Source organism: Ammospiza caudacuta, chromosome 1 (assembly GCF_027887145.1).
Source record: "Ammospiza caudacuta isolate bAmmCau1 chromosome 1, bAmmCau1.pri, whole genome shotgun sequence".
NCBI classification, from domain to species: Eukaryota; Metazoa; Chordata; class Aves; order Passeriformes; family Passerellidae; genus Ammospiza; species Ammospiza caudacuta.
Window position 1 is genome coordinate 50,272,651 of NC_080593.1, and position 15,047 is coordinate 50,287,697.

General features: G+C 45.1%; 1 protein-coding gene across 1 annotated transcript; it reads left to right on the plus strand.

The window, feature by feature from the left end:
* The first annotated feature begins 525 nt into the window (after window positions 1-525).
* Window positions 526-13,448, plus strand: PDIA4 (protein disulfide isomerase family A member 4). Its single transcript, XM_058825637.1, has 10 exons — window positions 526-742; window positions 6,062-6,239; window positions 7,953-8,158; window positions 8,788-8,926; window positions 9,344-9,549; window positions 10,256-10,414; window positions 11,309-11,460; window positions 11,841-11,997; window positions 12,092-12,325; window positions 12,768-13,448. Exons 1-10 carry the CDS (start codon window positions 640-642, stop codon window positions 13,181-13,183), a joined length of 1,950 nt encoding a protein of 649 aa, XP_058681620.1. The 5' UTR covers window positions 526-639; the 3' UTR covers window positions 13,184-13,448.
* The last annotated feature ends 1,599 nt before the right edge of the window (window positions 13,449-15,047 follow it).

The following is a 15,047-nucleotide window of genomic DNA, read 5'->3' on the forward strand; positions in this document are numbered from 1 at the left end:
GGCGGTGCCTCCATCCCACCCTTCCCGTCGGCGGCAGCACCGCACCGAGCTCCCGTCTTCCGCTGAGGGAATTTAGGAGGCCCCAGCGCTGCCCTCAGGCCGCCCTCAGGCCGCCCCGCCCCGCCGCACGCGGCGCGCCCTCACAGGCTACCGCTGGCCGCTGGCCCCGCCCCCCGGCGCCGGCCCGCCAATCCCGAAGGGCGATGTGGCTGCACGCGCTCGGGGCGTTCCCGCCCCGTCCCTCCCGCCTCCCGCCCCCGGAGCGGCCGCGCGCTCCACGCGTGGCGGGCTGCGGTTGGCGGCTCGGCGGCGGCCAATGGCGGGCCGGCACCTCAGAGCGGCCGGGCGCTTCCGCGCGTGGTGCCGCCGCCGCTTCCCCGCCACCGCTCCGGCCGGTGGCGCCTGTGTCCCGCCGCGGCGCCGCGGCCGCTGCCGCCGGGGGTCCCCGGGGGCGCCGCGGAACACGCGAAACCCGCGCACCCCGCGCCGGCGGACCTCGTGACGATTGTTGATTGGCGACCGCGCCAAGCACGTGTTGAGGCGGCAGCCAATGAGCGGGCGCGGCGTGCCGCGGGGCGGGGCGAGCGGCGGGAGCGCAGCGCCGGGAGCGGACGGGCCCGGAGCGGCGGTGGCGGCGGGATGAGGATGCGCGGGCTGTGGGTGCTGGTGCTGCTGCTGGGGCTGGCTCAGATCGCCCTCCTGGCGCGGGGCGCGGCCGCACAGGAGGAGTTTGGCGACGGAGGTGAGCGCGGGCAGGGGCCGGGCCGGCAGCGCATGCCGGGTTCCCCCGCGGGAGGCGGCGGCGCGGCCCCGGCGCTGGGCGCTGCGGGGAGCCCGGGCTGGCGGGGCGCCGCTGGGACCGGGGCGCTCTCGCAGGCCGCTGTGTGGGGCCCTGAGGTCCGTGCGAGCCGCTCGTCCCGGCGCTGCTGGTGTGTCGTGCGCCGTGGGGCGGCTCTGCCTCGCCGCTCCCAGCACGGAGGTAACAGCCAGCTAACAATTAGCCATGTTGGCGATCCCCGGCTTCTGAACCTCCTGGGAATTGGCGATTGCTTTATTCCGACTCCTGTCGGACAGATTTCATTATGCGGGGAGGGATTCTTCATCAGGAGCTGTGGTGATAAAACAAGGAGTAGTAATAATAAGTAGTAGCGGTAATAAGACAATGGGTGCAGATTGAAAGAGGGGAAATTCAGGCTCGATGTGAGGAAGAAATGCTTTACACTGAGGGTGCTGAGACATTGGAACAGGTTGCCAGAGAGGCTGTGGATACCCCAGTGCCGGCTGTGTTCAAGACCACCAAGCAGTGCCCTAGAGGGAGGTGTCCCTTCCCTGGCCGGGGAGTTGGGACTATGAGATTTTTAAGGTCCCGTCCAACCCTTAGCATTCTATGGCTGGATGGGACCTTAAAGTCCAAAAACAGAATTTAAAAATTCTATGGTTCTGTGATGGAGCACTCTTTTCCTTACTCCTTTGTTCAGGGACTCTGTGCATTCTTCGTGTTTCAAACTGATTTTTTTTTTTCCCCCTCACAGAAGGAAGGCCCATTGTTACCATCTTCTTGGTGTTTCTTCCTACCATCTTTGGATTTCACTGACGTGTGTCTCCTCCTTTCCAAAATTAGCTGAAACAAAGCTGCTGAGGCTTAATGAGTATAGTAGGAGGCAGACATTTGAAGGTGTTTCTTTTTTCGGTTTTAAGTTTCTTTCATGTGGATTTTGGTAAATTATGCATCGGTCATGTTTCCTGCATGAACACTGCTATATTTTAAGTATTAGAGAGATCGGATTATGGGTGACCTTCTGAACTCATGTCTTGCAACTTCTTGCTGGCCTAACAGGCACTAAAACTTGCAGAAGTGCATTTAGATCAGTTACCCTATTTGTGTAACTGTATGGTCTGTAGGATGAGGGTAAAGAGATTTGTTTGAAATTGAGATTTGTTTTAAATATGGCATCTGCAGTAAGGATACAGAGATACAGAATCTTCCCGTGGAGCTCTTTTCTTTTTTTCTGTTGTAAACTGGAATACAATTTTTATGCCTCTTTCTCTGCTTTTAGCTAGAACGTGGTTGTGGTTTCTTTGTAACATGTGACAAAGCCTCAGACTGCTTTATTTCAAAGGGTGAAGTGGCACCTGTGATGTTACAGTGTTACCTGTGGCTGGCAGCAGCGGCTCAGTTCTTGTGGGCCTGGCTCTCATCAGCATTTCCCGTGCTTGCTGCTCCTCTCATTATAGGAGTTCTGGGCATCAAAGGTACACAGGGATGGAAGTGTCTCTTGCTGTGTGGAGCTGAACACTAATCCACTGCCCAGCTTTGAATCACTTCCCAGGTTCTATTGTGTTCCTTGAATTTGTATATAGATCCTGAACTAGCCCTGACAAAGCCTTTGCCTTAAAAACGCACATAGTTGGCAATTTCAATTTTTGCCCTTGGAATGCAGGTTTGGGTGAAGTGGAATAAATTTACTTTGCAACAAGGAAGTAATCTTATGCACTTGGTGGTTGGGGAGATGAAAAGTTCTGAGCAAACCCAGCTTGTTGCACTGCATGATTGGGGAAGTGAGGTTTGAGCAGGACAGGGGTGTAAATATGCTGGAAGTGAGGTTAGGCTGGATCCTGACCCCTACACCCTTGGCATCCTGATGATGGGAAAGGAGAGATCATGTAGAGGATCCGCCAGAAAAGATTGAATGGGGCTGATATTAAATTAAATTGAAAATCTTTCAAAAGTCCTAGCAACACATGATGAGTTCTGAGTTTCTGAAAACTGAGCTCATCCTATTAGGGAACAGTGTGCTCCCCAAAAGGAAACTTTCAGGCTGCATCCCAGCAAAGTCATTGGTGTCTGGATGCAGCTTTTCTGTACAGGATCTGCTTTGTTTAAGAAAATGTTACTAGGCTATATTTCTGATAAATGCTGGGTGTTCAGTGAAGTTACTGTAAGAAATAATTTCAGAGTAGCTGTCATCCTGAAGAAGGCCTGCAGCCAGCACTGTGTACTTCAAGTCTTAAAAAAAGTACCTTCCTGATCATGTTTTTTGACTTGTGTAGTAATGTGTTGAAATTTGTGGATTGATTTTGTGGGGGTTTTGGGGAGTTTTTTGTTTTGTTTTGGGTGGGGTTTTTTTAATGTTTTGTGTGTTTGGGGTTTTTTTTAGTATAAGGGGGTTATCCATATTTTACCAGAGGACAGGTTTTAGCCACAGCTGTCACAGCTGTTGGTTTGTCCACTGGCTTTGCAAGTCTCTTTAAGAAACAAAGATGCTTCAGTTTGGGGGCAGCTGTTTTATTTTCATGAGCTGACTTATGCAAGTATTTATTATCTTCTTCTGCCACTTCAGGTGTCACAAACTCATTCTGCTCTCTTAAAATTGTAAATCTTTAATGCAGAGGAAAGTTTCTTGCTCTTTATAGGAGGAAAAAAAAAAAGTCGTGGTTGGGTCCCTGAAACAGGTCTTTCAGTCCCAACTTTAAAGGGATGGCAGAGGTGGTTGTGATAGCCCTGGGTGCTGGTGAAGCTGGAAGCTACAGAAAGTAACTCTTCGCTCTTTAGGACCGATATCTGAGTGTGGTTAGCTTACTTTTAATACCCTCCTTCCTTAAGCCGCTTGGGAAAAGGTGGAGTCCTGCTGTTCCAGGGCTATTGTCCTGCCTCCATCTCTAGGGAGGAGGAGGAAGGGGGTGTGTGCAGTGCCCGTGACAACGTGTCACTGTCAGGGAAGTTTCACCTTGGCAGGCGGTACAGCCTATAGGGAAAGATAGAAAATTATGTCAGTGAGGGATGGTGGATCTGATGGTTACATGTTCCACCGGTGCTGGATGTTTTTGCAGGGAATACCTTGCTCTTTCTAAAAACCAGGTGCCACTGTAGCTGCTGAGGTCTTTGTCTCTCTTGAGGGTGGGGAGTGGGCGGGAACAGGGGTCACAACCTGGTGGGTGGTTCGGGGTGCAGGAGCAGAACTGGCCGGCTGGTTCTGCTCGCATTCCTTTGTGTCAGGAAAAATCATATCTGAAGCAATTTGCCAGGAATGCAATGGCTGGGAATTCAGGCACAGGCCAGCCAGGAGCAGCCTGTGGTGAAACTGAGCCCTCAGAACTCCTGGGCACCCCTGTAAGGCACAGGTTTTGCATGCAGAAGCCCCCTGAAATCCAGCTGTTCCACCAGGGCAGTCCTGCAGGGATGTGAGGTGTGCATTCACTCAAGGGTGAGCAAGAGCTGCAACACAGGAGGCATTGTCTGCTTGCAAATAGTGCTTTTAGCTGCCTTGGAGATCAGGTGAAACACTAGCACTTGTTAAAGAAACCTGATCCAGCTGACTAGGGTTGTGTGATAAATGATCTCCTGTGATCTCTCCCTTCATCAGAAGCTTTAATAATTTTGTGCTACGCAAAATTTCTCCTCTAAATGAAATCAATATATTTTCTCTATGAGCCCGTACTGTTTCCTGAGAGCATATAGGCTTGTTTTTTGCATATTTTCTTTTAAAATAAAACTAGCTATCGCAACTTAATGGCATGATTTTATCCATGGTGAGGTTGTTCCTAATGTCTGCTGTTGGTCTGACAAAAGTGGGTTTTGTTTTGTTAGCTTTTCCATATCTGGATAGTACGTATTTATCATTCTTAACTTTCTACTCCCTGATGAAATCAGAATATTTTCAGAATACTGCTGCAGTAGCTCCTCTCACCTTAGTCAAAAGCCATTTAAATAGAAAATAATTTTAAACAAGAAACTCTAATTCCCCCCTTTTTTTTTTATCCAACTCCTGGGACTCCCACTGGTTGAAAGGGACTTAACTTCATTGTTTTACAGTTTTCATTTGGGACAAGATATTTTCATTAGTTGTTCTGTAACTGAAATTCTTTTAAAGTCCTTCAGGAAGGTCTGGTTTCCTTGAAAGATAGCAGTTTTGTGTTTTTAAAAAAAGTTTAAAGGAACATGTGAAAGGTCAGATATTGAAAAAACCATCTCAAATTCCAAGACAACAAAGAAGGAACCAGTAGAAATGTGCTGGCTTCAGCTTTCACATGCTAATTTTGCTTTGCTAATTTAACAAATTGCTTTCTTCTTTAAAGGACTGTTCTGGACCAGTGGTTTTGGTCTTAATTCAAAGGCCTCCCCAAAAGTTCTTTGAAAGAAGAAGCTTTCACTCCATTTTGTTGGGTTTTTTTTTTAGAGGAGTACCTGGCATGTGCCAGGTGCATAGGAATGAGTTTCTGTGGGACTTCTGCAGTTAGTTCCTTGATTTTACACTCACTGCAGCCTGGTGCTGATCCAGAGCAGAGTGATTGGTGCTCCTGTGAGTGGAAGGGCTCCTCAATGAATAGCAGACCTGGAACATCTCTGTAACTGAAAACAAGAGTGGCAGACATGGATGGAGCAGTCAGGAAAAAAGCACAATTTAGAAATGCTGCATCCAAACCACCTTGATAGTAGTGAAATGGTAAATTTTGGTTTTATAGCAAGTGTGTCTGTTTATTAGCCCTTCACACAGGCAGCACATAGCTATTGTGGTGTTACAGTCTCCTGAGCAGGGGTACAAGGGGAGCATTGGGAACAGATAACACCTGCTTTTTTGGTGTAAGACACTAAGTTTTCCAACTTAAAGTTGGCTACACTGAAAGGACAACTGCTCTGTTGCATGATGAAGGGGTTCTGTTTGAAGTTCAGGTGTCATCTGTGTGCCCTTCTTGCCCAGCAAAGCATGTCCCACTGCCCACATTTCAACAAGATGTTTATCAAACCTTGGTGGCAGCTGTTGCATAGATTTGTGTGCTTTAATTCTTCTTGTGTCCATTTTGTTAATTCTCCCTGAGGTGTGAAATACCTGTTGATACTTTACTGAACTATGAATATTGTTAGCTGGTGTCGTGTGGACAAAATTGAAATGGTCAAACATATGAGCCCAGGCTCTTTGCAAACTGAGGTAGCTGTCACTGTGTGTGCAGCAGAAACAAATTCATGTGGGTACTTTTAACCACAGGAGATACCAAATCCATCTTCACTTTAATGTTAAACTTGACACAATCTAATCTGTATGTCATATTCTTACCTTGCCAGAATCTGTTACAAAAGAAGCTGATGATGAAGGTGATGATGATGACGATGAAGAAGATGATGAAGATGACGATGATTCTGTAGTTAAAGAGGAGAATGGTGTGTTAGTCCTGAATGATGCCAACTTTGACACCTTCACTGCAGACAAGGACACCGTGCTGCTGGAGTTCTACGCACCATGGTGGGTTCACAGCAACACCTCCACGGGTGCAGCATCACAGGGCTGCTCTGCCAGGGCAAGCTCCTAAAAAGTGACCTTGGCTTGCCATTTTAAAGGTGACAAAGGAGTAACTTGCCTGCAGGAGATGCCCAGGGCTCTGCTGTACTCCAGAATAAGAGATGGTTCTGGTGGTGGGGAAGAACCTTTTTTCCTGCCCCTGTACCATGCAATAACCAGCAGCCTGCTCCTGTTCCACAGATGTGGGTCATACTGAGAGATCCCAGGCCAAGGGGAGCACAAGCCTGATTCTATCCCTGGTTTATGCCTGTCAGGGAACAGAAATGGTTCCAGTGAGGCACAGAAAAGTCATGCAGTGTGGTCCTGCAGCCTGCTATCATCCTGTGCCAGTGCGGGACCACTGAGAACGTGTGTACTTGCTCACCTAGATGGAGTAATGAAGGCTTCCCTAGCAGGGGAATTCCCTGAGGGTTTTCCTTTCCAAATTCACATTTCTGTCCTTGCCAGAAGGGTGTGGAGTGGTTAGGGACACAGCTTGTTTGTATTATCAGTTTAAGCAGTGCCCCATGCATCTGCCTAATGATGGCAGTTCTGCTGGCATCCCGGGGTGTGCAGCACCACTGGTCTGCTCCAGGGAGCTACAATGGACTTACCTGCATGTAACCAAGACAAAGGATTTAGGCCAGGATGTGTCTTCTCTTGCATTCTTGTGTTCAAAAACATTAAGGATGGTTACTGGGGGAAAACAAGATAGAAGATACTTTCAGTAGAGTTGCTGAGTTAGTGTTGCAGTCAGAAGCTTTCGTTGTGGCTCAGTGATACAAAAATGACTTACTCATTGGTCCTTCTCCAGCCTTTGAATAGAGGGGAAATATGATCTTGCTTGAGGTGGAGTTGCATTTTAACTTGTGCCATTCTTTTCACAGAGAATCCCATTCTTCTTGGCTGTAGGCACTAATTCTGCAGCTGTAGTTTGCCTACATGAAAACTAAACATGAAGTTCAGTTTATCTGAGCAGAAGGATATATGACTAAACATCTCTCCTATTTTTCTACTCCCCTTCCCTCCAGCTGAGATGCTAAGGAGCACAGGCTGTCTGCCACACACTTCCTTCTGTTTTCCTACATTTTCCTGGTTTCACCTTTAGCTTGTCAGGCTGTATTTAGCATTATTTATGCTGGTATCCTTGGTCATCCCTGCTTTTGCAGCAGGAGCCTCTGTTCTCCCCAGAGAGTTCTGGTGTGGCCAGAGAGGGGACAGATGCTGTGTTACCATGGTGGGTGGGAGATTTCATTTGGCCAACCTGACTGCTGGTTCATTTTCTCTTTACTTCAATTTAGGGTGTGAGGGAGAGAAGATGAACCTTGGTTAGGGAGAGGCTGAAGCTGAGGAAGAAGGAAAGAAGGAAGGAGTGAGCATAATACAACTTTGTTGTAAAGGAAGTTGTTGAATATTTTAACAGTGGTTTTATAGAGCATATGGCGATACATTCCACGTTGAATGAAAATTAAGAAAAATAAAGGTTTTGATGTGAACATACAGTACATTAGCTACAGTTGCTCTCCTCTCTCCATGATCTGAACATGTAGCAAGACAAACATTTCTGTGCTGATGATGTGGACTTCTGTCAGAAGGCATCCTGGAATTGCAGAGCAGCAGAGTACTTCTGCATGTCTGTCCTGCACTTACATACCTGCTTGTGTCTTCCTCTGACAGGTGTGGGCACTGCAAGCAGTTTGCTCCTGAGTATGAGAAGATAGCCAAAACTCTGAAGGAACATGACCCTCCTATTCCTGTAGCCAAAATAGATGCTACTGCAGCCACTTCACTGTCAAGTCGTTTTGATGTGAGTGGCTACCCAACCATCAAAATCCTGAAAAAAGGCCAAGCTGTTGACTATGATGGGTCTCGGACAGAAGATGGTAAGCACCAGTCCCTTGCAGTTCCCTGTAAGAAAACAAAGTAGCCTATGATCTTGTTTCTTAATATGTGGCTGTTTTGAAGGACCCTGATCTCAAGTTATTTATCTTAAAACAAGTAATATTATGAATGCTGACATTTTCCCTGTTTTCTCAACAGGCTGCATGATAGAGGACAATTTTGCAGGTAGTGGGTAGTGCTGTTACTGACAGAAGGTTTCTAGAAATATGACTTGACTAGAAGAGGAGACAGTCTCATGTTTGCTGAAGGATCAGCCAATAAACATTTGATATGTATATATTGGCTGTATTTTGCTTAATTAATATGCCCAGCTCTAGTCAGAGGGGGAAAAACTTCCTTTTCTGTCTGTTTTGAGATGGAATTCAGTGCTGCAAAGTGCAGATCTGTGCTCTGCATAAGACACTCTATGGGGTGAAGAGAAGACCTTCTCGGTAATGCTAACAAGGAAATAAGGCATAAAGGAACTTGATTAAGAAAGTGTTCTCATGTAAGCTTGATGTGTAAGCATTGATCCAGCATCATGCTTGCTCTCTGATTTCAAATTCTTGCATTTGGCATGCTATTGGTATGGTAAAATGCTTGCTAATTGTGTTATTGAACTGTATTTCAGCTATTGTGGCCAAAGTCAAGGAGGTTTCTGACCCCAACTGGACCCCTCCACCTGAAGCTACTCTGGTATTGACCCAGGATAATTTTGACGAAGTTGTGAATGATGCTGACATAATCCTAGTGGAGTTCTATGCTCCATGGTAAGCAAGAAGGCAGTTGCCTGTATTTGTCTAGCACAGATGGCCTGAACACACTTGGTGTACCTCAGTTCTAACCTGCACCTGGGATCACATTGCTAGTCACTGGCAGACTAGACTGGATCAGCAAGGGGTGGTGTCCCAATCTTCACTGGGCAATATTTACTGATTTGGGAACACACTGAGATACTGAAAACCAAAAGGAATTGGTCCTTAGCTTAAAAATGAAGCTACCTATAGTAGTGTGAGGCCAGGCACAGAGGCCAGCCTCAGGTTGCAGAGACACGGCTGAAGTGTCCTCTGTAGATTCAATGATCCCATTTCTGCATTCTGGAAGACTTAACTCTTCCACTCCAGGGGTAGGAGGTACCTGGCAGGCTTAGTGGCTGGTAAGAGGTGCCCTCTGCTCTGCCTCCCTAGGTGTGGCCACTGCAAGAGGCTTGCTCCAGAGTACGAGAAGGCTGCCCAGGAGCTCAGCAAGCGCACGCCTCCCATCCCCCTGGCTAAAGTCGACGCCACGGCTGAAACGGAGCTCGCAAAGAAGTTTGATGTCACTGGCTACCCAACCCTCAAAATCTTCCGCAAGGGCAAGCCTTACGACTACAGTGGTCCTCGGGAAAAATACGGTACTGCAACTTTACTTACAAGAAAAACTGCATTTTCTTGTGCTCTGAAAAATATTTTGATGTATCTGTCAGACTTGCAGACTTGCTAATGTCATAGCAGCTGTAGCTGGGGAAAACTGAAAAATTCTGCTCTCATGCCTACACAGGATATTTAAATTTGTCTTTAGCCTTCCTAACATCTTTTGGTGATAGTAAGTTAAGTAAGTTAAATACACTTGGTGGTTGTATCAGCTCCTTTCAATATCAATTAAGTTAAATACATTTGGTGAAGCAGTGGCAGTATGGGTAAATGGGCAGGTTTTAATTATACTGGAATGCGCCTTGAGGGCTGGCAAAAATACCCAATATTAAGTTTTAATTAAGACTTAAGACTATTCAAGTAGCACTTTGGCTCATAACAGGTTCAAGAGAGTGAAAGGTCTGGAATTTCAGAAAGGAGCATTGCTTGCAACATCAACTGATATTCATGGATTTTGTGCTTGGTCACCTTTTCTGAAACCAGCCTGAAAGGGAATATTCAGAACTGCAGCTTTAAAAACGTGGACTGAAGTGTTGCTGATTTGGCCTTTAGGTTATTGTGGGAGGGCTGCACAGGAGGAAAGGTGTTCATGGGAAGTGTGAAATTAGATGTTTTAGATTGAATGCCCAGATCTTTCAGTTCAGTAAATGTTCTAAGCAACTTTTTGGGGGCGGGTTTCTCTCACAGGTATTGTCGACTACATGATTGAACAGGCTGGTCCTCCATCCAAACAGATTCAGGCTACCAAGCAGGTGCAAGAATTTCTGAAGGATGGGGATGATGTCATCATCATTGGTGTCTTTAGTGGAGAGAATGACAAAACCTATCAGCTCTATCAGGAAGCAGGTAAAGAATGTTTTAAAATATTTATGGGAATATATGTTTTGTTGGGATTCTGCCTAGGGCTTTGGGCATGAAGAGATCATTTATTTCTGCTCCTAGTATAGTAGGGAGGGTTGGAGAGGAGAAGTAGTAGGAGGAAGGGTGATCCACTTGTACTCAAAAAATAAGCTCACACCAGATTTTGTAACTAAGGTGTCAGCAGGTCACATAATATACCTCTGCTTGGTAATTGTGTCACTAAAAACATGTAGACTAGAGAGGAGGGAAAATTCTTTCCTGAGGAACAAACCACAGTTTCTTGGCTTAAAGCCTGTGTATGTTTGCTGTCTGTTACTCTAGTTTCATATCTGGCAGCCCAGAGTCAGTTGTCACCAAACTCATTTTGGATGAGAGGCCTGAGGAAAGGATCCTCATCCACTTCTGAGTCAGTTTAGTTAGACCATTCCTGGCAACCTGTCTATGTCTGATTCTGGGGCTGCTGTCATAGTTGGATTAGGAGCTCATTTGTTTGCCTCAGCATGGCAAGACAGAGAACTGTTTCCCAGGCTGCCCCAAAGCAAATAGTTTGGCTAGCTGACCTATCTGGGGAGAGGCCAAGAGGTAAGAGATTGACAAAAGAAAAACTGCTTTGCTGCATATGTTTTGGAAGCTGTTCAAGGTGTTTGAGTGTGTACAATAACTCACCAAGTGGATGGGTTGTTCAACAGCATTCAAATAGTGCTGCTGGAATTGTGTGTATATTCACATGCTTCTCATCCCTGATGAGAGGTGTTGTCTAAGACTGAGTTGTTCTGTGTCACTTGGAGAACAGGAAGAGCTTTTCCTTGCAGTTAACTCAGTTACAGTCTAAGTTCACTTTCTAATAACTTTTCCTTCACCCTAACCTTAATTTTTCAGCTAATGGCTTGAGAGAAGATTATAAGTTCCATCACACCTTCAGCAATGAGATTGCAAAACTATTGAAAGTTTCTCCAGGAAAACTGGTTGTCATGCAGCCAGAAAAATTTCAGTCAAAGCACGAGTCCAAGATGCATGTTCTGAATCTTAAAGTGAGTAGATGGTCCAGAGCTAAAATGTTTGTGTGTGGGATTGAAGGTTCTCTTTCTCTGTAATTACAATCTGTTGGCATCTTCCTGTTGGAAATACTCCTACTAGATATTTGAGTCACCCTGTTTGTCCACTGAGGCTGTATTTCTTTTTCAAGAGGACTTTATGAAATTAGTCCAGATGTTATGATTTCAAATAATAATTTGTCCATACAAATAGTGTGCTCAAAGGTTTGAAGAAAGTGTGGTGGCAGCCTTGATTTTATAACACGTCCTTCCCTCTTTAGCATTCATGTGTGTACCAATATTGATTTTTTAGTAGTGTATAGCAGAAGTGCTGTTTAAATCTGTTTGCTTGAACTTTTGTCACTCTTTCTTTACAGGACTCTACAGATGGATCTGAGATTAAAGAGCATGTGCTAAAACATGCTATGCCTCTGGTTGGTCATCGCAAGCCTTCCAACGATGCCAAGAGATACTCCAAGCGTCCTCTGGTGGTTGTCTACTACTCTGTGGACTTCAGTTTCGACTACCGTGTTGGTGGGTTTGCTACAATTACCCTTCCTTCACTTTGAGAGGAAGCAGGCACTGAATAACTAGAAATTACCAATTCTGTCCTATTCTGGTTTTTCAGCTACTCAGTACTGGAGAAGCAAAGTCCTGGAAGTGGCTAAAGACTTCCCTGAATATGTGTTTGCTGTTTCTGATGAGGAAGATTATTCTTCTGAAATCAAGGATTTGGGCCTGCTTGAGAGTGGAGAGGATGTCAACGCTGCCATTCTGGATGAAGGTGGCAAGAAGTATGCCATGGAGCCAGAAGAGTTTGACTCTGATGTACTCAGGCAGTTTGTGGTAGCATTCAAAAAAGGTACAGTTTCTAAAATAGGGCTCTCTAAGCTATTTTGTTTACATTTCCAAGAGTTGTTTCCTGAGGCATTGGCTCCAGTAAACAGAGTCTGTTTTACAAGCCTGAAATGTTCCTGTGGCTTTAAAGTATGAGCTGATCATTCATATTTGGGATTACTATATTAAATCATGAGTTATTACTTTGTAGATGGACAGCCATAAAAAGAGAAGGGTTGTAGGAGGAATTGCAAAAAAACCTATTGCCTGTATTTCATGAGGTTATTGGACCAAAAGGTCACTAGTTAACTAGTCTGTGTTTCATGCTGAGGCAAGTTCATTTGCCAGTGCAGTGATCTTTACCTGGCGGGAGGATGAGGATGTACCTCTGCCCTTTCTTAGGGGAGATTGTAAGGGCTGCTCTTACCACATTCTAATGGTGTTGTGTGTGTTTTGCTTCCTTCTAGGAAAACTGAAGCCAATTGTGAAGTCCCAGCCAGTGCCAAAAAATAACAAAGGGCCTGTGAAAGTGGTAGTGGGTAAAACTTTTGATACCATAGTGATGGATCCAAAGAATGATGTTCTCATAGAGTTCTATGCCCCATGGTGTGGACACTGCAAGAAACTAGAACCAGTGTATAATGAGTTAGGCAAAAAATACAAGAATGAGAAAAATCTGATTATAGCCAAGATGGATGCTACTGCCAACGACGTGACGAATGACCACTACAAAGTGGAGGGATTCCCCACCATCTACTTCGCTCCAAAGGACAAAAAGAACAACCCAATTAAATTTGAAGGCGGGGACAGAGATTTAGAGCATTTGAGCAAATTTATAGAGGAGCATGCAACAAAACTCTCCAGAACAAAAGAAGAGCTTTAGATAAGATGAGGGTGGAGAAGAAAAGTTGTTTGTACAATGTAGTAAAAATCAAGTTACTGACAAAACTTGGTGAGAGAAGAATTAAGCAGTTTTGAGCAAAGAGATTCTTGAGCAGTAAAGCAATTTAAGTATCTTTTTTTTTTTATATGGCAGATGAGTTTTTTTCTGGACGCTGAACTTAATACTCTAATATGAATGTCTTATGTTAGTTACGGTTTTGATCTTTGGAGAAAAATACATCGTTTATTTTTTGTGACTATCTCAAGCTTTGTTCTTTGACTCCAATGCAGCTGTTTTTAAGTTAAAGGATACTACCAAAAAGAGAGAAGCAGATCCCTCAGACAAACAGATTTGTCTTATTTGTTGTTATGGTTACTGGGGGGAGCTGTCTTTTCAGCTAGTGTTTTCTATTATGTTTCTTTGTACCTATTGATGTGACCCTATCACTGTATTCATAGCTGAGGATAAGAATGGAGGTTTTCTAAAGTGTGGATGAATTATTTGGTCCTACAGAGATAAGACACAGGGACTTGCTAACTAAATATGCTCTAGACCTGTTTTAGCTTTGTGCCTCTCTGTAGAGAGGGTGATGCTAAAATAGCAAGTTTTTCTAAGTACATTTCTTTACTAGTCCTTATTGATCCATTCACATCTCAGTCTTCCTGAATATGTTTTGGACTAATTGGAGTATGGCAGAAAAAGAGCATCTAGTGGGTGGAAATGCTGGGATTCTGGTGTCAGATCTATGTGTTACTGTCTCCTTTCCTTTTGCAGAGAGGAAATTTTGATAGTGATTCTTCTTTGGGCAAGGAGACTGAGACCTTCTAACAGCCTTTATTCCTCTAGCAGGTATTGCAGGTACAAAGAATAATCACATCCTCTCTGTGCTGCCCTTGGGAGTATATGCATTTAAAAGTGGATTTTTATCTTGAATGGCCCAGTTTAGATATGTCCATAAATTTATGGGCCATGTTGAGGTTGCAGACCTGTGCTCTCTAGAAGCACTGTCTGACCCTTCTCAGAGCTGGAATGCTACAGTGTGTGCAACTTGAGTGTCCCTGAGGCAGTTTTGATTCACATTTTGTTTTACAGGTAGTTCTTCTCCTAGCAGCACTGTTTTTTCTCTTGCAAAATATGACCAGTCTTCCTTCAGTAATTGCTTTGTTGCATTCGTTTTTAGATTTCTGGAGGGTGTGTAAATCTGAAACCCCTACCCAATCTTTTTTTTTTTTTTCTTCTGGGGAGATGCATTCTTCTGTGTATCAAGGATAAACCCATGTCCAGGACGTGGCTGTTCAGGTAGAGTCTGGGGACCCAAAGGGACTGCAAGGGGGTACGTAGTCCTTACACTATTCTACTGCACTTGGCATCCCTATATCCCTATTGAAGGGGTGTCCTTCCCTTCTGCCTTAAGGGGGGATTGTCCCCCACTGTTAACAACCCACAGAGCAAAGCAAAACTATCAAATAATTCTTGCAGAGGTGTATGGGACTGCAGGAAGGCTTTCCCTTAATTAATGGCTTAGCCAAAGATAGTGAATAAAGCTCACCAGCATATTATGGGTGAGAGGGACAGTATCAAGTCTCCTGGGAGTGCTGGGGTGTGCCTGAATGCTATTCAGCTCCTACTCTTTATCAGCAAAAGCTGGGAAATGCTAAATGTAAGTAAATGTTAAAGCAGTGTCATCATTTACCTCAGGCCCTGGCATTGTCCATCTCCTCTTTTTGCATTAGAGGGCTTTTTCTTTCTACTGTCCTTAAGTGGACAGATGGCTGTTAAGCTTAGACTCTTACCAGATAAAGTGCATTATCTTCCCATCTACTGTCATTTCTCTTTGCAGCTCTTCTGCAGAGCTTTCAAAAGC

What these genes read in the sequence shown, in the direction of transcription:
- PDIA4 (XM_058825637.1), top strand. Translation starts at nt 640, where the DNA reads ATGAGGATGCGCGGGCTGTGGGTGCTGGTGCTGCTGCTGGGGCTGGCT. An exon ending in CTGGAGTTCTACGCACCATG is followed by an intron (nt 6,240 to 7,952) that starts GTGGGTTCACAG and finishes TTCCTCTGACAG; the next exon opens with GTGTGGGCACTGCAAGCAGT. An exon ending in TGGGTCTCGGACAGAAGATG is followed by an intron (nt 8,159 to 8,787) that starts GTAAGCACCAGT and finishes ACTGTATTTCAG; the next exon opens with CTATTGTGGCCAAAGTCAAG.